The sequence below is a fragment of the Physella acuta genome, unplaced genomic scaffold (genome assembly GCF_028476545.2).
Source record: "Physella acuta isolate Inbredline_101_S28 unplaced genomic scaffold, ASM2847654v3 ptg000992l, whole genome shotgun sequence".
NCBI classification, from domain to species: domain Eukaryota; kingdom Metazoa; phylum Mollusca; class Gastropoda; family Physidae; genus Physella; species Physella acuta.
Window position 1 is genome coordinate 75,022 of NW_026732509.1, and position 23,913 is coordinate 98,934.

Below are 23,913 nucleotides of genomic sequence, written 5' to 3' on the forward strand. Positions count from 1 at the left end.
GGTTGACATGACCAGTTTACTGAATAGGTAGGTCAACATGACCTGTTTACTGAATAGATAGGTCAACATGACCTTTTAGTTTACTGAATAGATAGGTCAACATGACCTGTTTACTGAATAGATAGGTCAACATGACCAGTTTACTGAATAGATAGGTCGACATGACCAGTTTACTGAATAGGTAGGTCGACATGACCAGTTTACTGAATAGGTAGGTCGACATGACCAGTTTACTGAATAGTTTTACTTGCCAGTGAAAAGGTAGCTTTATATTTTTTTCACCTGCCTAGTGCTCTAAGTAGTCTAAGCGTACAATATTTAAATAGTACAGTCAAGCATTCTGTTTCACCACTGTTCCCCCCCCCCTCCCCACTGAGCAGTTACTTCCTTAATAATATATCATCAACTATTTAGCATGTAATATGTAATTGGTTTAGCAGGTAACTGGTTTAAATACCTGGAAAGGATAACATTGAAAAATGAAATAGGCCTTGTTAATGAGTGCCAGGTTTTCTATAGTGCCGGGGGCCTCATTTTTATTATCTGCCCGCCTTCGTGTGATATGTGATACTATCACTGGAGTTTTTTTTTAAATTTCAGTCCTCCCCCCCCCCACCTCCCACACCACCCCTTCTTTTAGTAGACTTGACCGTGTCTGATCCAACGCATGACCCCCCCCCCCCCTTCCATCCTCCCACTCCCCTCCCTATCCCATCCACACCTTATTTATTTACACCTGTTACATCCCAGTTTCACTTTCCCGTGTATTATATATGTCCTGTGTGTTTAGCCAAGCTTCACTTTCCCATATTTGGCCCTAAGAGTTCACAACATTATGACGTAATTCACGTCACACTGCACACGTTATTCTTGCATGATACCAATGTTTTTTTTTTAAATGACATGTGATGTGAACCGGTTTGACGACAAAAAAGGGACGTAACTCGAGCTATTAATTATTTCACAAAGGGATACAACTGACGTTCTGTCATAAAAATTTGAGGACAAATTCAAACAGTAAAGGGCATTTTTAAAACTTCATTATTTTACACTGAATGCATTTTAAAAATTAAAAAAAAATAATAATTGTTAACTTAGCAATAAGCTTAGCAGTAGTTCTCACGTTAAAAAATAACAACCAAATGTGTGCAATTTCGATCAATAGCCATACATTTAAAAATAAACTATTCGGTATAATAAAGACTTGACGACCAACCGATCTATTTACTTAGGTCCCTTAGAATTTTCTATAATCATCCCATTATCTATATTTCTTCAGTAATATAAACCAAGCGGGGTCATTAGTGGGATACATGATTATCTGGGCTACATTTGTGGGCTACATTTGTGGGCTACATTTGTGGGCTACAATTTTATTGCAACGAGGGAAAAAGTCTTCTACAAATAAGAAATAACCAATACATATTCCGTTAAAAATTGCTTTTAAAAGTGCAGTGAGGAGTGAGGTCACTATTTTAATACCCCCCCCCCCCCCCCCGACCAAAGTCTATTTCATGAGTGTAGATTGATTAATGTACAACTTAGCACGCGAATAAAATCGCCTGCGTGTTATTACATTTGTTCAGATACAGTTTTAAATATCTTACTTATTTTATGTTTTACCTTAATTTTTAAAAAAATACTGTTAGAACTTGGATAGGCCCCTATGAGACCTCTTACATAGAATTATAAAATTGGGAATAAACAAGGGAGGTAAGCACTTAGTTACCCTTTGAAGCACTAGTGCATAACTTAAATCAAAATAAAATGTGTGGTGGGGGATAGGACATACAATAGATCAAGCCACCGAGGTTTATATCAGGTTTCTCATCTAGCTGATATTTTGTATAATATAGGCCTATAATGTGTCTTTTGTGGTGTAATAATGTTGAATGATAAAAGGGTATGGGATAGTTAATTTTTAAAATACAGGGTAATTCAGGGTGATACCGATATATTTAATAGAGACTTAAATGTATGTTATATTCTCTATTAAAATCAACCAACAAAGCTAATTGACAACCCATTAGGCGCCGGGGAAGTGCAAGCAATGTGATCGGTCATCAGATTTCAAAGTTACAATTATTGATCTCCCTAATGTCACTCTGTCAGCGTTTGTTAAATTAATCAAGCGTCGTCTGCTGTGTTCAACACAGGTGCACGTACGCAAATAACCGGCCCGGCTAAATCTCCGCACTGTAAAGGTTTTTTTTTTGTTTGTTGTTGGGCAGAGTTGAACGGTTAGAGCGCGCGCTCAGGTAAATCGTTGCGTTATGTGCGGCACACACCCGACAACACGATTGGCCCTCTCGTCAGACGCGAGGTGGGTACGAACGACCTTGACCTTGCGGAGGTTCGACCTTGCGGCTCACATTTTCGCTGTACTTCGGTAAAAAAAAAAAAAAAATTAATCTTCTACGAGGTCAAGGAAAGACGGTTAGAATAATTTCACCGAAAACAATCGTTTGGTTTAACGTGTTACACGTCTGCTTGACTAACTTCCTAGACGGGGTTGTGAACACGTTAGCGCCAGTTTTTTTTTTCTCTCTCTCTCTTTCTCTCGACACACGCAGCGAAGGGTGACCCAACCGGCAGACGTGTGCGTGTGTTTTCAACAAAACGGGAAGGTCAGACACGCCCGCACGTAGCCACGGAGCATGATTAATTAATAATTACTCATTAGCCTTCGAGTATCCAAGTCCAGTCAGTTCTACTTGCTAAACTCCGATAGCTGTTCGGTTGTAGGTCGAAGCGTTGATCGTCCTTGACATTGATGAATTCTCTCTTGACCTAGGAAGTAAGGTTAGCACGCGAGATAGCCCAAACACCGGTAGCTGGTGGATGTTCCGTGTAGGTCGTGTGTAGCGGTGAGTAAACACATTTTTTAAATCTATCATTTTAAAAACATTTCTCTCCGTAAACTCGGACGGTGGGTCAGTTCGATTCACGAAGCAGGACTGAACACTGACTTGTCCAGCATAACGTAATTTTACTCACCAGAGAGCCAATGTCATGACATAGTTTATCCATTGAATTGTTTTATTGTTTAATAGTTTAATAGTCTATATTAGACCCCATGCCTTTATTATTACCATTATTATTTGTATTAGAGCCTATAGCGCATTAAACCTAAACTTTACTAAATAATAAAGCATGTTTTAGTTATTTTGATCCGTTTTAATCAACACAACTATTTGCATTTACCCATTAAATATTAAACAAACGCATTATTGAATATAGAAGCCATATAAGCCTACTTAATCTACATATTATAAATATAAAGAATAGCTTAAAAAGCTTAAGGAACCTTTTCACGTGACTTCACGCTTGACAGTAAATGTTGTTAAAGAAAATAAACCATCATTCTTTTGGGTTTTTACTTATAATCCTACTAGACGTAATTTCTATAGCATATTTTAAAAATAATTTTACCGTTTTAATTATAAAAAAGAGAGTCAACTTGTTTATTATGTAAATACGACAAAAAAGAACAGGCTATTGCTAGTTTTTATTTTATTGCTATAGGCCTATATTATATATAGGTACGTGTGATGATGTTGGCCTATCCGTATATGCTACACGATCATGTTGTTGCAGTTCTATCCCAAATGATACGGTTTAGTTACCATGTCCACTATCTGCCTGTTAGTACCGTGGCTATGTTACGGCTGGACACGCGGCTGTGTTAACTGGACACACTGGGCTGTGTTACACTGGCCTCTGTCATCTGACCTGTCGCGTGCTGAGGCTATCACTCAAATTACGCGGCAATACGTAGTGTGTGTGTGTGGGGGGGGGGGGGGGGGGGGGGTGACCTGGGCTTTGACGCAGGATAACTCCGTTTTTAAAGCAGACGACAAACGTAAACAAAGATAGACTGGGGTCAAACCGGGGATGTCAGGTGTCGCGATGGTGATGGGGTCGGCGTGTCGCCATCACATTTTCTTTCCGCCTCTTCCTGTGTTGATTTTGATCATCATAAATTTTACTGTAAAACTCTTTAGGCTGGTTTTTAAAAAATCAATATTTACGACATTAATGTGCACTTCACAGCAACTGTTTACAACTTAATCAGAGCAATATGATTTGAAATGTGCATTCTGCTTAAATTTATGCTACATGCAATAAATGTCTCAGCTATGCACAAAGATATAGACTTTATATTACTATTGAAGTTAGCGGAGTTTTTCCCCATTCCTTATAATTATAAGCACGCTGGTTGATACATTTCTATAGCCCACCCCCTTCACCAACACACAGACACACTTCATTTGAACGAATGCAATGAATGGTAGCTTTTTCGTAGCGTCAGTTCCATTCACACAAGTAGCAGAATTGATCGGCGTTTTTATCATTATTGCTACCGGGTTAGCTAGAGCTATCTAGCTGTGTCAGCTCGTGGTGTGCGCGTGTTGCCGAATGGGGAGGGTCAGATTTTTAATCTAAAAAAAAAACACAACGGGAATACCAAATCGATCAATGAACCTGGCTTTGGACAGGAACAATAACTCCGTGAGCAAGAACTTGTCCTATTTTTTTTTCTGTTACTGCATTCACATAACAAACATACGTGATGCATATGTTACGGGTGTTCTTTTTTCATGTGACTTTTTTTTCCTACAATCGTTACAAGGAGAGGCAATAAGCAAAATCCGATTTGATAGATAGCAGAGAATAAACGGAAAAATGGGTCGATAAACGGCTTAAGAGTTCGTTGGACCAGTTACTCATAGAATATACCTCCTTCCTCGCCCCTTCACTCTGTTGTAAGTTGCTCATAGCACGGTTTGTCATAGTTGCCGTCTATTTTTAACTAACGTGTTGTGGTGGGTTAAGTTCTACTACACAAACACTGCAAACAGGTAAGGTTTTGTGTTACGGTGGAAGGTGGTGATTGGAGGGGGGGGGAGTGTGGTTGTGATGGTGCTGGTGTTTTCTTCACATCAGACTTGTGTTGGTTTTATCAGGCTCTCAGCATCTGTCATGTAACTGACATATGGTACAGGCATATGGTACTGGCATATGGTGCTGACATATGGTACTGACATCTGGTACTGGCATATGGTACTGGCATATAGTACTGGCATCTAGTACTAATACATTTCGTACTCACATCTCTTGGTACAACTCCAGTGAAAGACTCAGACAATAACGCCCCCTCCCCCCTTGTATCTATAACTCCAGTGAAAGACTCAGACAATAACGCCCCCTCCCCCCCTTGTATCTATAACTCTAGTGAAAGACCCGACAATAACGCTCCCCCCCCCCCTTGTATCTATAACTCCAGTGAAAGACCCCGACAATAACGCCCCCCCCCCCCCTTGTATCTATAACTCCAGTGAAAGACCCCGACAATAACGCCCCCCCCCCCCTTGTATCTATAACTCCAGTGAAAGACCCGACAATAACGCCCCCCTTGTATCTATAACTCCAGTGAAAGACTCAGACAATAACGCCCCCCCCCCCCTTGTATCTATAACTCCAGTGATAGACCTAGACAATAACCCCCCCTTGTATCTATAACTCAGTGAAAGACCCCGCCAATAACGCCCCCCCCCCCACCCTCTGTATCTATAACTCCAGTGAAAGACAGACAATAACGCCCCCCCCCCCTGTATCTATAACTCCAGTGAAAGACCCCGCCAATAACGCCCCCCCCCCCCCCTTGTATCTATAACTCCAGTGAAAGACCCGACAATAACGCCCCCCCCCTTGTATCTATAACTCCAGTGAAAGACCCGACAATAACGCCCCCCCCCCCCCTTGTATCTATTACTCCAGTGATAGACCCAGACAATAACCCCCCCACCCCCTGATGAGTGTTTGTTCTGCCATCTGTGCCTGGTCAAGCTGTCGGCTGGTATAGGTCGAGGTCAAAAATAACGGCGATGGATTCTTCTAGTCACACTGGAGTTTCTTTCTGCGTGTGTGTGTGTCATTATGTTATATGTGTCAATGTGTGAGTGTCGCTGTGTGCAGTTGTGCGTGTGTATGTATGGAGCTGGATCGATCGTGCACGAAACCCCACACGAACATTTTGATAACGGTTCTAACCCCCCCCCCCCCCCAACAACAATTACACACCCCGGACCCACGCCTCACACCAACATTTTGATAACGGTTTCTAACCCCCACTTCTCTCTCCCCCCCCCCCGCACAATCCACACACACACCACAGACCCACGTCTCACACCAACATTTTGATAACGGTTCAAACCGCACCCCCTCCCCCCACACACAATACACATCAAATAGTTCTACTCCATGTCGCATATTCAAAGCAATAATATAAAAATCTTCTTCTATCATTTAGATCAGTGTTTCTTCCAGACTTTTTTCTCCGGGGGGCACTTGAAATCTTCGGGGGGGGGGGGGGGGGGGGGGGGGGGGGGGGGGGCGGTAAACTTTCTTCGGGGGGGGGGGGGGGGACACTGTTAAAAGTATATATTTTCTATATAAATTATATAAATTTCATTTCGTTCGGGGGGGGGGGGGGCGGTTAAAAAATTTTGGGGGGTTCCCCCCCCCCCCCCCCCCCCCCCCCCCCCCGAAGAGATGCCTGGAAGAAACTCTGATTTAGATAAGGATGAGAAAGCAATATTCAATTAGTATTGTTTAACACTGTAACAATATGACAACGCAACTCTTACTTGTTTTTGACGCGCCCGTATAATATTCATAATCAGCTGTGTGTAACACACTATTCGACAACATTGGCACGTTTTAAAAGGCGCTTGTACTATTGTATATGTCGTCAGTCGAGCATTGCACATGTCTCACAAACTGGAAAACCCGGTGCTAAAAATAGAATGCAAGGAAGCGTAAACAACTCGCTAGTGATTTTGTTAGTTAACACAATAACAATGGCATCAACGACGTGTTGGTCTAAAAATAGGAATGGGAAATTTTCACTGGGTCAAACTGTATATTTTAAGCTGTTGCTAGGTCAGAAATATAAAATTGGTTCTTGTTAAAATGATGACTCGGCAACGAAATTGTACCCACATCACCTGTCGTAAAAACATCTCTCGTGGTACCCACATGTCTTGTGGTACCCAAGTACCCACATATGTCATGATAACCACTTCTCTTGTCGTAAAAACATCTCTCGTGTTACCCAAGTATAACTTGGCACCCATATGTTCTTGGGTACCCAAACCTCTCGACTCTCGTGGTAGGCGTATTCCTGGTACCCACATATCTCCTGTTACCCAGATCCCAGATCTCTGGGTACCCAGGTATTCCTTAGTACCCACATGTCCCTTGGCACCCACATGTCCCTTGGTACCCTAATATATCGTGGTACCAAAGTCTGATCTCTTTCTTTGAGAAAACCTTTCTAGCAGTTCTATTTTAAATCACTTCATTTAAAAAGAAATGTAGGCTTAGAGACTATTGAATTTAATTTAAAACAAACAAAGGCCTATTTAGTTTTAAAACTGTCAGGTCGACAAAAGATATTTCTACAGACATCCTGGTTTTTATTGAAGTCTGACTAGAACTGCACCACCTATATACACTTTAAGCCATCTTGTTGCAGCGCTTACACTACAGGTATAAGAATAGTGTCATTGACATATCTGCACTACATTCAACACTCGACACTCTTCTTCCTTCTTACACAACATGCGCGGGGCTAGACTATGGTCAGCGACCGCTATAGGCAACACCCCGTCCCTGGTTCTAACATCCCCCCCCCTCTCCATACTGTTCAGTACTGACCAAAAGTGACGCTGGTAGGGTTTTGTCAACGGTCGTCGACCAAACGTGAACAGGAAGGATTATAAAACGCGGGAAATTGTAGCGGTTTGCACGTCGACGTCACGAAAGGTGTGTAGTTACAGCACACACTGACCAGTGGCCGGCCCGTGTTTTTGTGTCGCACAGCGACCAGGTCATCTTTCAGACATTTTGTCCCGGGGGAGGGGCACTTAAACTTCTACCCCCCCCCCCCCATTCACAGCAGAGATGCCCGAAAGAAACGTTTTTCTTGACATCGTGTTGAAAAAAATCATCCGGATTACACTATTTTAACCACCGCATAAGCTGGGCCGTAATAGAACCCATACATTTGTTTTTCTTAATCGCATTAAGGCAATATGTGTTATATGAAATTGTTTTTGTACTTTTTAATTCTTCAAGCTGTTCCCTAAAGCACTTTTAACAACACGGTTATTATTAAAGGTTGTTGGCCATGTGTTATTTTTTAATACAGAACATTTTCATTTACATTTTTAAAAAAATACAGAACAGGTTCATTTCATGGTACATCGTATATCTTCACTCCCACTTTCCTCCACCCTTCCACACACAAGCACTCCCACACTCACGTCTTCCGGTGTTGTATGACGTCACGTACCAGCGGTCTCGACTGTCGAACTGTGTCACGTGATGACGTGCCACACTGCTGTCGTCTGACCGCTCGTCATGACCCCTCGACAGAAATTTCCATGGTTTGTGAAACTTTAACTACGTCACGCCAACTACGTTGTGTGTGTGGGTGTGTGTCGGCACTTTCGTGACTAGAGTTCAAGGTCGCCAGTTTTTTTTTTAATCACAAGTGAATAGCTATTGTTTTGTGAATAATTGAGCGTGTCAAGTGCGGTACACTTTGGCTACACGCTTATTATAGTTGGATGAAATATCAGACGTGTGTTGATAATGTGTTCATAGAAAAATAAGGTAGCAAAAAACTGATTTACACAATTTTTTTAAGGAAAATGTTATGCGCCAAGGCTTAATTTAAGGGAGGGAAATCATACATTTTTATGATCGATGAGAAAATAATTTTTTTTTAAAATATGAAAATTCAAGTGGAGGCTAGCTATACAATTATGTTACGGATCCGAATTTAATAAGCAAATTAAATGATTTAATGTCATGTGAGACACCCCTTAATTTGGTGACCCATGGAATGAACGGAAGTCTAACTCTAACCCGCTAAACTCCCCCCCCCCCCCCTGCATACACCACCCACTATTCACTACGCATGTTTTGCTACAGCTTCACGAATCATATGACTTTGTAACCTTTCCTTTTCGCATCTAACCTTCACCAGAGCTGCTTCCCCTGACTAATTATGTTAGGAAAAGGCTAGTGACAAACGTTAATTACTGTTAATTTTAATACGCAGGAAAATACATTCCTAACTTATTACAAAAATATCAGTAATTTTTCCGGACTATAAATTTAATAAAAGTGCAGCGACATAATAAACGGTTCATGGTGCGGGGGAGGGGTAGTGTCAGAGTTTCTTCCAGGCATCTCTTCGAAGGGGGGGGGGGGGGCCGAAATTTTTTTACCGCTCCCCCCCCCCCCCCCCTAACGGAATGAAATTTATATTATTTATATAGAAAATATATACTTTTAACAGTGTCCGCCCCCCCCCCCCCCGAAGATAGTTTACCGCCCCCCCCCCCCCGAAGATTTCAAGTGCCCCCCCCCGGAGAAGAAAGTCTGGAAGAAACACTGGGTAGTGTTGCTTGCATGTGACGTAACAGGAGTGACGAAAACTGATTTTTAAATCTGTCCGAATCGTGTGATGTTAATGAGATCGTTGCCACGATGGTTCTTGCCCCTTACATACCGTAGAAGATGAGAGATTTAATGACAGAAAAAAAAATTAATGTAGCTTAAATTTGCACACACTCACAAAAACTCTTTGTAAAATAAGTTATAAAAAGATATCATTGTTAAGACTGAGCAGCTCTTTGCCTATTTATTAATAACATTTAAATGAACATTGTATAGCCAGATGTACATTGATTGGTAAATTTTAATGACATCGAATTTTTTTCTTCCAATCAGCTCTAATGGTTAGCAGTCTGTGACCCACCACACTATCCCAGCATGCCTTCTTATGACGTCACAGACCCCAGCCCCCAGAATGGGGGTCAGAAGTCACCTGAGGGGGAGAAAAGTAAACCCATGTTACCCAAGTCTCCATCAACAGACAAGTCATCCAGGTGAGTTTTACCTGTACAGGTAGCAGAACAGATAACAAGAATGGTACCTTAACCTAGGCCTCATCCATCTATATGCAATAAATTATGCAGTTTTTTTAATTTAATGTCACCCATTATGAACTTTTGAAATTTAATGTCACCCATTATGAACTTTTGAAATTTAATGTCACCCATTATGAACTTTTGAAATTTAATTTCAGCCATCATGCAGTTTTTAAATTTTAAATGTCACCCATCTCCTTCCCATTCTTATAGTATCATCCTGTACTTAAAGATGTACCACTTATTAAACCAACTTAACCAAGCATTGTTTTCACAATAAATGTGTTTTGTTATCAATTGTTTTGTGATGCCTCCTCTTCCAAATTCATAGCCCATCCCTAGTTGTTCTACCCAACCCCCCCCCCTCCTTTTCCCACCCCACAAAGATAGCTCTGGCCACCATGATTAGTCACTATTTAAATACTTCCAGCTCTGATGCCTGTCAAAAGACATAGTGATTGACTTTACCAGTGTTGGCATCATGGTAACCATAGCAACCACTCTATCTGACCACTTGTGTCCACCTTTCAGTGCTAGCTTGTCCAGCAGTCCAAATCTGGTGACCATAGCAACCAATATATCTGACCACTTGTGTCCACCTTTCAGTGCTAGCTTGTCCAGCAGTCCAAATCTGGTGACCATAGCAACCAATATATCTGACCACTTGTGTCCATCTTTCAGTGCTAGCTTGTCCAGCAGTCTAAATCTGGTGACCATAGCAACCACTCTATCTGACCACTTGTGTCCACCTTTCAGTGCTAGCTTGTCCAGCCCCAAGACCAAGTCTGGCCGACCGCCCTTGGAGACACAAACGTCCACAGCGTCCATGAGACGGAGGAAGTTCAGCAGACGGACCTCCTCGAGTTTTGACTTTCACCATGTAGACTCAGTGGCGTCTGCTCCAAGTCTGCAGCTAGAGGAAATAGATTTAAGTCAAGGTAAATGTAAAGAATGTGGGGAGGAGTTTGTAGGGACTGTGGGGAGGGGGGGGTAAGTCATGGCATAGGAGATGTTACAAAGAGAAATTTCAGTCTTGAGTCTAAATATTGGGTTCTTCAAAATGCAAGTGATAATAGGTACAAGGGTCTTTTGTGCTTGGAAGTGAAGTTCCCTTTTCAAACCTCATGGTCCATGGGGCAAGTGAAGTAGAGTTCTCCTGTTTCTGTGACTTTGGCATAAGAAGGGATAGTGTGGTCAGCACTATGCCCAGCCGCCTGTACTTTTCCTAATATGAGTTAAGTACTCATCAGACTTTGGGCTTAGTAATCTAGCACTCTAATGCTAGGCTACACCATCCCATTTCAATTTATCTATGCAATCCATTTTACTCTTAACTTTATCTGTAGTGTCCATTTATTTTACTCTCCAGTTCCCTGGTGGACCTCACACAGATTCCGGCTGGCTATTTTGTCTTTCTTTGGGTTTGTCATTTTGTACGCCCAGCGAGTCAATCTCAGTATCACCATAGTGTCCATGGTTGACCACTCTAAACGCCTGGCTCTAGCAACTGGCAATAGCAGGTTTGACCAACATAATGTTTCAACCACATGTCTTCATCAGATACAATGGAACAGAAAAAATGTTTCGAACTAAAAACTTTTACAGAAAATATAACAAAAAAACATACACAAATTGTAAATATTCAAGCAAATGTTGATATTTTAAACTTAAAACAACAATATTATAACAATTAAATGAATAATAATAATTTAAAAAAACTATTAAAAAAAAAGAAGTTTAAAAATATAATTTCAAAGATTTTAATCTTTACAATATAAGCAGCAATGTTTTTGCCTTAAGATAAACATTCAAACATCAGATAATGTTGTATTTTGTTGCCAGCAACTGGACATCTGACCCCAACATGACCAGTTACAACTTGACCACAACTTTGTCTCCAGAACAACTGAAATGTCCAGAACTTGGCTCCAAGGCACATGTACGTTATATCCACATTTCAACACAAGTTTTATTAACATAATACTTTTCAGACATTTAAAAGAGAACAATTTTTGTCATTAGGAATGTTGTAATACTAGGAAATGACTGGTATTCAAAACTATGTAAAAATAATAAATTATAGACTTAAATTAAAGGGTTTTTAACTTCTAAAAGTTGAGCACCCCAGTTTAAAAAAACAAAAAAACTAGCCTACTGCTTGAGCAGCCTGGCCTAATGTCAAAGTTCTAAGTACTTGTAAAAAGCTAATGCTTCAATGAAATGTATCTCCTTGTCATTGTCAAACTTAGTATGATAGCCTTTTTGAAAAACAAAAATGTGGCAAACATACTATAAAATTAAGTTCTTCAAATTTTGAAATTTTTTTTTTAAATTACCTGATAAAGTATTTGAGTGTAATAAATTACAAATGTGGTATTGCAACAATTAATATTGAGCTAGTATCAGATGGTCTGTTATTGACTTAGTGTTATGAACTTTACATACTCCATAGGCAGGAGAGTTCGATTGGAGTAAGGAGACAGAAGGACTCTTGCTAGGAGCCTTTTTCTGGGGATATCTTGTTTTTCAAGTTCCAGGGGGACGACTCAGTGAAAAGTAAGTTGAAAAAAATAATTTTAATGTAGTTACTTCCCTTACTGAAATTATTTTCATGCGGCCACATTTTAAAAAAAAGAAAGTTTTTACCGATTGTTTTGTTTGTTTACTATCTAGGTTTGGGGCCAAGAAAGTGATAGCCATCGCCATGTTTCCTGTCTCCATCCTCACAATTCTCTCCCCTGTGGTGGCTCGAGCCAACCCATGGCTCTTCTTGGTGCTGAGAATCTTTGTTGGCCTTGGGGAGGTTGGTTAAATTTTTGGCCTATAAATAGCTCTATGCAACTTAAAATTATTTTTTTCCCAATAGATCATTATAAAAGTTTAATATTTGATTTAAAATTCAATTTAAATTGTAAGAAAAATTAATGGTTGCTAGTGGTTGAATTAAATTAATTCAATTGTTCTGTGAAAAATGAAATTAATGTTTTAAATTTTTTTTTACCAAGGGTGTCATGTACCCAGCAGCACAAGCTTTTTGGGCTAATTGGGCCCCTCCTAATGAGAGAAGTCGCTTGATTGGGTTCTCATATGCAGGTAAGCCAGAATTTCCTTTATGTTGTATGACAGTAGGCCTAGTTATTGCAGTTTGTCATAAAAAATTTCAATATAAAACTAAATTAGACTATCACCTGGTAACATTTGTACATTTTTTCCTATTCTTATTCATAATGGATGTCCTAATGATAGTATTAAAAATTAAAAACAAATGTGCTATACAGAGAAACTAAATTCCAACACACATTTCTACAAAAGCAGACAAACTATTTCTTCTGTCTGACAGGTGGACAATTTGGCAATGCAATTATTTTCCCCATTGCTGGCTACCTTTGTGCATATGGATTTGATGGTGGATGGCCCAGCGTCTTCTATATCATTGGTACACATTCAATCTTGTAATTTGAGCAAAAGTTTTATTGGAAGAGTTTTTTCCTTTTAAATTATTGAATTGTTAAAATTTTAGAATTTATCTGTCATTATGTGTAGACCTATAAAATATTTAAATGTAGAGAACGGAATATAAGATAAATAATTCTGATGAAAATAATTTAATTTAAAGTAGTTCCGCATAATAATCTAAGAGAGAATAATGATATAAGTTATTTTGATCTAATGTAATTCTGCTTCATACAAATTATTCTGATCATCATCCAGGTGCCGCTGGGTTCCTGTGGTGTGTTTTGTGGGTCATCTTCGCCCATGACACACCTGAACAGGACAAAACCATCTCAGACATTGAGAAGAAATACATCAAGTACTCCATTGGTGAGAGGTCAAAAAACAAAAAAATTGTGAGTCATTCAGACTTTTTAATAATCTTAAAAATATTTTAACTTATTATTAAATTAAGTATATTGGTTATTAAGTAGTGGATGTTGCTATTATAATATCGAAAACTCTCCTAAAATTATTATAGTAGGCCTATTTTGGGTATGATTTCAAATTTATAGTAGTAAATCTAAAAATTTCATAAATAAAATAAGATTTTTTTTGTATCTTTTGCATCAACTTATTTAACATCAATAACATTGCTTCAGCAACTTGTTTAACATTAATAACATTTCCCTGCCCCAGAGCAAAGACATCCCATGGAAAGCCATCTTTACATCCCGGCCTGTATGGGGGATTCTGATCGCTCACGCTTGCGGCAACTACGGAGCGTACATGTTGCTGACCAAACTCCCAGCTTACATGAAGGAGGTGCTCAAGTTTGACATCAAATCTGTAAGTCACCAGCCATGTTTACGTATATGTGCTCGTGAAAAAGTGGAGCAAAGTTAGATCTTTTTTCGATCATGTAGCTAATTAAAGTTAATTTTCAGCAGGCAGCTTTAACTTAAGGAAGTAAAAATAAATTTCAACACCCTAGAATTTAAAGTAGCTGATATAAGGTGTAACGCTTAGAATGTAATCTTGTTTTGTTGAATTTCATATTAGTTTATAGATACTTGGCCAATGCTAAAACCATAGTTTTAATTTGTAATAAATAAATTTAACACTCATTTTAATGGTGGAAAAATAATTTGTCACACTTTTATCAATTTTTAAAAAATAGAAAATGTTTTTTTTTACAGAATGTCACATAGTTGATAAAAAGTAAACTAATATTTTACAGAATAATAAAAAAAAATTTCTATTACATAATTTAAAAAACTGGTGTTTACAGAATGGCATCTTCTCTATGCTGCCCTATCTACTGTTCTGGTTCTTCATCACGCTGAGTGGGATGATAGCAGACATGTTGATCTCCAGGGGGATCCTGAGCATTGGCAACACAAGAAAACTCATGGCCACAATTGGTAAAATATCTTTACCTTGCCCTTCAATATCCTCTTTAATAACTTCCTTTCAATGGCATGAAAAATATAGAAGTATTTTTATAACATTTCTGATACTGGAGAATTATGGGTTTGGCTTGCACATGTTTATGTCCAATTGATTACAGCCTCAAGATCATATTTGGTACATTTCAAAAAGTAAAGAAAAAAAAAAATAGGAAATATCACTTGCAAATTTAAGGTTATTAATGCTTAAGAAGTCAGATAATGTTTAAGGTACATGCTGATGATTGTTTTCAAAGATTTTAAAATAATTACGTTAGTATTCCTCAGTCTTAATTATTTTTAATTAGTTTTTTATCTTATTCAATAATTTTTCTTTATTTTTTACATTTATTGTTAACTCTAAAAATATTCTATTATCAATGAAGCTAATTTTATATTCTCTTCTTACAGGTATGATCGGTCCGTCTGCATTTTTAATTGGCACCGGCTTCATGGAGTGTGACCAGCAGGTGGCAGCAGTGGTCATGTTGACCATCTCCATTGGGCTGTGTGGCTTCCATTTCTCTGGCTACTTCATCAACCACGGAGACATCGCCCCGCCCTATGCTGGGACCTTGTTTGGGCTGTCCAATACGCTGGCCACAATACCAGGGATCATCTCGCCGTATATCGTGTCCGCTATGACTAAAAATGTGAGTAAATGTCCACCCCTCCCCCCCTCCCTATCCAGAAAATTGCTTGAAAGAAAATATTTCGTTTTGTTTTAATTTTTCTGCCTGAGATTGCTCTCTATAACAGCTTCTGAGATATACTTCACTGCTAGTATAAGGGCCTTAACTCTATGATAAAACAAATTATGATAAAAGGGACATTTTAAGAATATGTTTTGGACATATTCCTATAAAAATTGCATATATTTTGTTGTAGAAATCTCAGTTCAAATGCAATTATAAACTAGAAAGTTTTTTTTTCTGGAAGTTATTTTTAGTTTATTTTTATAGAAAAACCAACTAACCTTATCAAATAATGTTAAATTAATAATTAATATTTATTTCTGCCATTCTATGTGTTGTTGGTCAGAAGAATCTAATATGCAGTTATTTAAAAAAAAAGGATTTTAGTATAAATGAAGCATTGTTTCTAAAATAAATGTTAAAGTTTGTTTTTATATTGTTGTAGGGTACAAGAGAGGAATGGCTTTCAACATTTTATGTTGCAGCAGCTATTTACTGTTCTGGTGCTCTTTGGTGAGTGAAGATTAAAATGTTGTAATAAACAGATTAAGTGCTTTATGCTAATTAAAGAATACATATTGTGGTCTTATATTTTTATCCAATATATAAATATGTAAACATGCAGTTATGTGATTATTCTTAACTATAAAAAAGATAACAACTACAAACATTTATAAACCTTACATTTATGTATGGTTTTATATTGATTTCTTAGAACAAATCTATTTATAAGGTGAATTTTTTTATTAGGTACATCATAATGGGCAATGGAGAGATTCAAAGCTGGGCAGGTGGTAAGGATGATAAGGACGATGAAGAAGGTGACGTAGGGTTTGGTCTACATGAGATACAGGAGGCTGTGCATGAAGAAGATGAAGATGAGGAGGGAGAGAAGAAGAAAGAGCTCCTTCCTTCTCCCAAGAAAGACGGCAGCCCATTAAAGGAAAATGTCTAGCCTGGAACAAATGATTTGGTCAAAGGTTTTTTTTAAGAAAGGTTCAAAATATTACAGTGTTAAAATAGGCAGTAAAGGCTATTGTGAAAATATGTTACTGTACCAGGCGAAAACTTGAAGTAACGAATTATTTGGTCATAGATTTTCTAAAAGGGTGGAGCAATTACTGTTTTAAATAAGCAAGTACATGCCACTGTAAAATATATCAGTGCACCAATCTAAATCTGTTGGCAAGTACAAAATACTATTAAAAAATTTCTTGCCACTGCTCAAGCTATCAGTAGTATCTGCTTTTGTACATACCTGCATGGATTTAGTGTGTGTGAAGAGTAGATAAAACTTTGCATCTCATTTTAAGATTGTATTTATTTATATTTATTATGTAAAACTAATCACAAAACTTTACACTAAAGGTGTGGGGAAATCTTTAAAGAAATATAAATACAAATTTAATTTTACATGCACAATATTGTATATATATTCTACTTGATACCAGAATTAAGGAAAAAGAATTTTTTTTAAAATTTTGAAATAAATCAGCTGTGATAAATCTTTAGCTCTTATAAACTATTCCAACCATTTAAAGGGAAGTAAGGATTTTGTCATTATTTTGATCTGTTATAAAAATATAACTAAATGTCAGTTTTACAAATTATGTAAATACGTCAGGTTAAAATGCACCTGATATAATTATAATTTGCAGAAACTTGCCTGTTACCGCTCAGTTCTAGAGTTGCTGCTATCATCATCACTATGCCAATTTGTAACCAAAAAAAATTAATTAAAACCAAACTGCTGTCTTATTTAAAACATGAATACAAGATAAGGATCTATAAATAGTAAATAAACAATCTTCAATTGGAAATATTAGATTTTTAAAAATATGACATTAGTTGTGCAACCAAAGCCCTAACATTAAAAAAATACCTCAACTTCCGTATTGAAAAGTTATATTATAACCTTAAAAACATTTTTGTATTGAACCATAATTAATTAAATTGCCTGTTGAATTTATCTGATAGCAAAAGTATTAATACATTTTGCGTATATTAATTAATTTTTTTTTACAATTTCGTGAAAAGGAATGAGTTGTTAAAAATATTTTACATTCTAAATTTAGTAATGATAAATATTTAGAAGAGGCAATATCTATACTACTGTATTAAATTGTAAATATAAATGTTATATATTATTTAGAGCATGGTCTTAAGGGTAAATACAATCTAAGACTTTTGTAAAATATATAATTGTTTTATATGCATTATACTCTGATTCTTTCCCTATGTCTCATTTCTATTTATTGTAGTGACCACCGAAAGTCCTGTATTTGTTTTGTTGTAATTCTTATCATCTTATATTAATTAAAATTCTATTTTTGAAAAAAAATAGTGTAATAAAATTCTATTTTAAAATTTAAGTTTTAAATATTTTTATTAAAGTTAAGATCTAGCCTTATTCTAAAATAATTAACCATAATTTCTTTAGTACCCAACAAACATTTAGAAATAATTATGTATACAATTTTATTGCCTTGAAAAAGTTAATTTTTTAAAACAATTTTCGTATAAAAAACATTGGGAAAAAAAAATGAAAAAGATGTTTTATTCTTGGCATTTAAAAAAAAAGAAATAACAATTGTAAAAATCTATGCACAGGCAAATTGATTTTTTTCAGGTTAATTACATTTTTTTCTGAGACTTGAATCACCCACACAAACATTTAGTTGAAGTAGCTGATTAGTCTTTGTTTGCATTTGAGCTTTACGTGGCCGCTGTCATTTCTGTTTGATATTGATGTACAAATTATTTACAAATACAGATTGTATATTTTCATTTTTTTTAAACATTTGAATGATTTCCATCCATTTGTGATGATATTACGATATTTGTGCAGTGATCTACAACAACTTTAATATGGCAGGCATAATTTGTCTTTTCATATTACAATAACTCAGAAAATGTATATTTGAGATTGTATTTGTATTAATAGCTTTAGAGTTTACTGTGTGATATTGGTGATACATTTTTGTATCCATGGACTTAGTTATGATTGTCAGTTGTAGTCATTGTAATATTTTTAAAACAACTCCCATAAATTAATTTAAAATATTGAAATAGAGACACAAGTATAATTCCTTAAATTGCTTAAATTTTAAAATTTAGTAATCTTATTATCTATACAGCTAGCTTATAATAATGGCCTTCATATAAAAATTATATTTTGTGTGTGCATGTCTTAAGTTAAATAAAATCAATACTAAAGATCAAACTTATACTGCAACAAAAATACATGATTTGCATGTTTTAGAAATGGAATTTATATTCCACTTATAAGTTTTAAAATTTAGATTTTTTTTTTTCATTGGACATACTTAATTTAAAAAAAAAAGATTTTTGTATTAAATTTCCCTAAAATATGTATTCATTTACTACAAAAAATAAATTATGTCTTCTAAACAAAATAATTTCTATAGTCTTAAAAAACAAAATAACCCCATATTTTTCTTGAAGAAATTGTTATTCAAAATTACTAGGTCATAATTTCCCCTGTAAATTACTTTTTTTATAATTTAAAACCTTAATTTGTAAACCTCCAAGCCAAAGCAAATGAGATGGACCATCAAATGAGATGGAGCATCAAATGAGATGGACCATCAAATGAGATGGATTATCAAACGAGATGGACCATCAAATGAGATGGACCTTCAAATGAGATGGACCATCAAATGGACCCAGCATTTTGTTTTAAGTTAGCCCTGCTTTGCTCTAGCCCCTATTAGACAATCTAACCCAAATAGTAGCCTAACTCTGCTATGCTGTTCTTGCCTTATCTAAAACTCTAATGCAGCTCTTGAGCCTAGATTGAACAAAACAAAGCTCATGTTGATATTATTTTTTTTATGGTGGCTTAAAGCTAGGCTGAAGAGTCAGAGGTTCAGAATTAAAAGTAGAGTTGGAAAATTTTCAACTCCCAATAGCAGATCTGGAGTAAGTGGATAAGATAATTTATATGTATATATATATGTATTTATACATGTATGTATATGCTTCAGCCAGCCTCCTCCCCAAAAAGGATGGTAACACCAAGCTGACTCTGCCCCTGTGTTTTGAAAAAAACTAAACAAAGCTTTATTAGATCCGTGCTCACATCCCTCGCTTTAACATGAAATGTAAAACTTATCTTTGGTTACATTAATAAGCTAATAATGTGTTTTGTGATGAATTATGAGTCATTTAATAGTTGTTTTATTTTTGTATATTGTGTTGTTGTATCTGAAACTACAACAAAAGCTAAAGTAGGCCTAGCTTATATACTATATTTTGATATTTTTAAAAGTAAAACAGAAGCTAAATTAAGCCTAGCTTATGTTCTATATATTTTGTTGTTTTATATATTTTACATGTTTAATTTTGTGTGTTTTTTTTTTTTTTTAACATTTTTTTAACCTGTGTAGATTTTAATGACTTTTAATTTTTGTGTGTCTAGATTTTTGATGGATTATTTTGTTCATTTCTGTAGATTTCTGATGTAATTTTTGTTTCAGATTGGAAGGTTTAGATCTTATAATTTATAATCCAAAGACATTTTACAATAAATGCGCTCTGAACATTATGATTGATTTTTGTTGGATTTTGTTTTAATTATGTAAATACAGGCAGCACGGAATAGGATCTTTAAAAAACCGATACTTATTAATATTTATGAGTAGATGTAGTAAAAACAAATCGTAGTAATCGCAGGGTAACGACCCTAGGGGCGCACCAGACAGGTTAGAGAAAAATAAAAACCTCATTCTGTGCAACATTACTGATAATGATACATTTAGTCAAGAAAATGGACAAGTTCTTTGCAGTGTTTCATCCAAACTTTTATCTCCAGGGAGGGGGGGGGGGGGGCAGAGCGCCCCGAAGAGATGCCTAGAAGATACTCTGGTGCTTTGCTTTCCGGATTAGTTTTAACTGTTTGTTTTCTACACAACTGTTTAACATCATGATGAAGTATATGCTACTGTACTTTGATATGGTATATAATTATCAAATACATTTTGAAGATTTTTGAGAATCGTGAAATAGTAGAGTGCTCCATCCGGTTACCGGAAATTGCCCAAACATTGATAGAAGCCTGTAGGAGCTAATACGTATTTATGAAATTTCTTCCACCCAACTGAAACGGTATTGTAGTTATTGTGTTAACTGACACACATACATACATACAGACAGAATAGCAAAACTGGAGATTTTGGACCCAGGAAGGTACTGGACGTCGAAATTTGTCATAAAACTCGATTTCGATAATCTGCACGATTACAATTTTCTATAATAATCCTTGCTTGAAAAATAAAAATAAGCGAATCGTAGGAGGTCGAAGGAAACCAATTACCATTTCAAATTTATTGGCTTCTGTAACAGACGATGTCAGAGTTTCTTCCAGGCATCTCTTCATTTTTACCGCCCCCCCCCCCCCCCGAACGAAATGAAATGTATATAATTTATATAGAAAATATGTACTTTTAACAGTGTCCGCCCCCCCCCCCCCCCCGAAGAAAGTCTACCCCCCCCCCCCCCGAAAATTTCAAGTGCCTCCCCCCCCCCCCCCGGAGAAAAAAGTGTGGAAGAAACACTGGACGATGGGTGTGTGACCATGGTAATTGGGTTGAAACACCGCGTTTACATTTGCGATTTGTATACTATACATGTCTTGGGAAAAACAATCGCATTAAGCAAGTATACATGTTCCGTCGGAAATTGTTTTTCATTAACATTAACTTTTTGTGACTTTTTCCCTCCTAGACAGTCATATCTCAATTGTCAACACGATATAATGGCGACCAGCCGCCATTTTCTTTCAGCTGCTATGTCAAGGTCATTCAAGTGTAGGCTAAAAGACAGGCGGATATATTTTAGAAGCGCCATATGGGCCCTGTTAGACCCCCCCCCCCCCCACACTGAATGCCATTACCTGTACAGTAAGAAAAGACTGGCGGCCTTTTGGAACTTTTAATTATTTCTACAGTACAAAAGAAACCGGATTTCCTTTTTCTTTTTAAAATAATTTACATAAAACAAATATTAACATTCCACTGTAAAAGTTTTAGTTATTTTTAAAGAGGGAAAAGGGCCCCTATGTGCCTTGGGCCCCTGTGCCTTGCTTACGCTAGCTTGTCGGTAGTTACGTCACTGACTGACGTCAAATCTGGTTGAACTCAAGTATGTCATTATTTAATTAATTCGTTTTTTAAATGGGGATTCGAACCCGTCTTTCTAGGGTCTCCGCCGCACCTAATTGTGGGGATCGTGTACATATACTCTTTACAGCACGAAGCGGTATGGGGGTGGTTCACAATTTTGTTACATTGTGGGAAGGTGGAGTAGAGCAGCGTATCTTCTTCTCTTCTTCTTCGCTCTTAATTATTAGTGTTGGGAGGGATCCGCTCCTACACAATTAAGGATACGTGTCAACTGGTTATGCGCCATTGAGGCCATTGACTCCGATTTCAGCCTGCTTTTCTTTTTGGATTTGCTTCCATAGCCTTTGTCCAACCAAGAACAAACTACAAGGCAGCAGTTGTTTGATTTTGAAATTGTCTCTCCTAGAAGAGTGGCTGTCCCCAGCTAACGAGCCTCGTCTGCCCACGAGACTTTTCAGTTTAGCAGCCATGAGCTTTACCGACCGACCACGCCGACCCCAAGCAACGTATGAAAACTGCTTTTAATTTCCCTTGTGTCTATGTTTTTATAAAGTTTTACTATTTCAAATGGCTGAAATAATTAATCGACAGAGCTTTAGCAGGCTTAGGCCTAGACAATTATTTTTCACATACCATTTTAGACGTTACAGCTTTTTCTAAAATAGAGAAAACAAGCGATATTGCTTTAAAAATTGATAAAAATAATTTAAAAGTTTTCTCGTCGTTCGTGGAAGAGGTGGGCGTGTGTGGGTGTGTGTGTGGGGAAGGTGTGTGGGGAGGGGGCGTCGCACGAAGTGTCATCTAATATACGTGATGGTCCTCTTATGAAATATATAACACGCAGGCCTATTTTTTTTTTTTTTTGTTAAACGATATGCGCATGACTCCTCATTGTCTCCAAGTAAATGATTCCACTTTAGTGTATATCCAAGACTGATCCATTGGCAAGACTATTGGCTATGACACTAATGTTTTATTACTTGTAATTCAAAACGGTTGGGTTAAAAAAAAGCCGGCGGTTTAATTAAAAGTGACATTGTTTCTAAAAATAGACTGTGATGCCACGCGTTTCAACAATTCCCCCATTCTTCCCCTCCCCTTCTCACGAAACTCACACCAGAAAGCAGCAAACATATAACCATTAGCCTGTAGCCTTTAACCTATAGCATGTGTAGCATGAAAGTATCAAATTGCCAACCTAATTTAGTAGGTAGAGATGGTTTACGATTTAAAAATGAAAAAAAAATCTTTAAAAAAAAAAAAAAAAAAAACTTTCTCGTATACGGAGTATAGGGAAAGCATTGTAATTTTTTTTTTTTTTACTTTTCAGAGTTGGAAAAGCCTAATTTGTCTTTCCATCCGTCCGTCTGTCTAACTGCCCGTCCGCCTATCTGTGTGTCTGTCTGTTTGTCTGCCTGCCTCTCTGTTTGTCTCTCTCTCTGTCTGTCTGTTGCCCCATTCTACTCACAACTTGATCAGCTGTTCGATAAACTAATTCAAAAAGTAACAATTCTAAAAACTGGATACATTTTTTCCAACAAAAACATTTTTGGTTTTAAAATAACCGTCAAATGTGAAATAAAAATGAATAAAAAACTTAAACATTTTTGAATTCTCAGACAAAAGATTTTCGGCGGGTTAAACCGCGGGCTCACAGACACGTCTGCCTATCATCTGCAAACACGATTTGATTAGCCAGTTCTGTAAACATGGAGCCCGGATATTTGGGCGGAGCTGGGTTGGCTGGCTGTGAGGATTCGCTTTTAGAATCGATTCTAATTATTTCTTTTAAATAAAATAGTAACTTTTGGAATCGATTTAATTTCAGAATTTTACGTCGTTTAAATAAAATAGTATCAAACAATTAAAATGTATTTTATGAAGTTAATAGTGATTATATTTATATGGAATGTAAAATATGGTTTGGGGTAGTATAGGGCTAAGTTTAGTTTGAGAATCAGCGTAAGCAATGGGACTAGGCAAGATTAGGGTTAGATTACGACAGTAAAATTTGACTTTTTCTCCCACAGGGAACAGAAATATTACAAATCTTAGCATTCAAAATTCTCTCATTTCCTTATAATTTGTCGGCAAAATTTGTAAAAGGACATATGACGCTGTAGAATAAATTTTAATTATTAGTACATCAAAATATAAGTTTCCAATAATTGAAAATAAACAAAAACTC

General features: G+C 36.8%; 1 protein-coding gene across 1 annotated transcript; it reads left to right on the forward strand.

Annotated features, from left to right (window-relative positions):
- Nucleotides 1-2,600: 2,600 nt before the first annotated feature.
- LOC131954375 (sialin) lies at nt 2,601-17,564 on the forward strand (the record flags this gene model as incomplete). Its single annotated transcript, XM_059317999.1, is given in 15 exon segments — nt 2,601-2,867; nt 9,808-9,965; nt 10,764-10,945; nt 11,377-11,527; nt 11,850-11,946; nt 12,460-12,563; nt 12,681-12,810; nt 13,013-13,100; nt 13,348-13,443; nt 13,719-13,855; nt 14,139-14,288; nt 14,731-14,863; nt 15,299-15,540; nt 16,028-16,095; nt 16,333-17,564. Coding segments are annotated over 14 exon segments (1,899 nt in total). The 5' UTR covers nt 2,601-2,867; nt 9,808-9,849.
- Between the last annotated feature and the right edge of the window lie 6,349 nt (nt 17,565-23,913).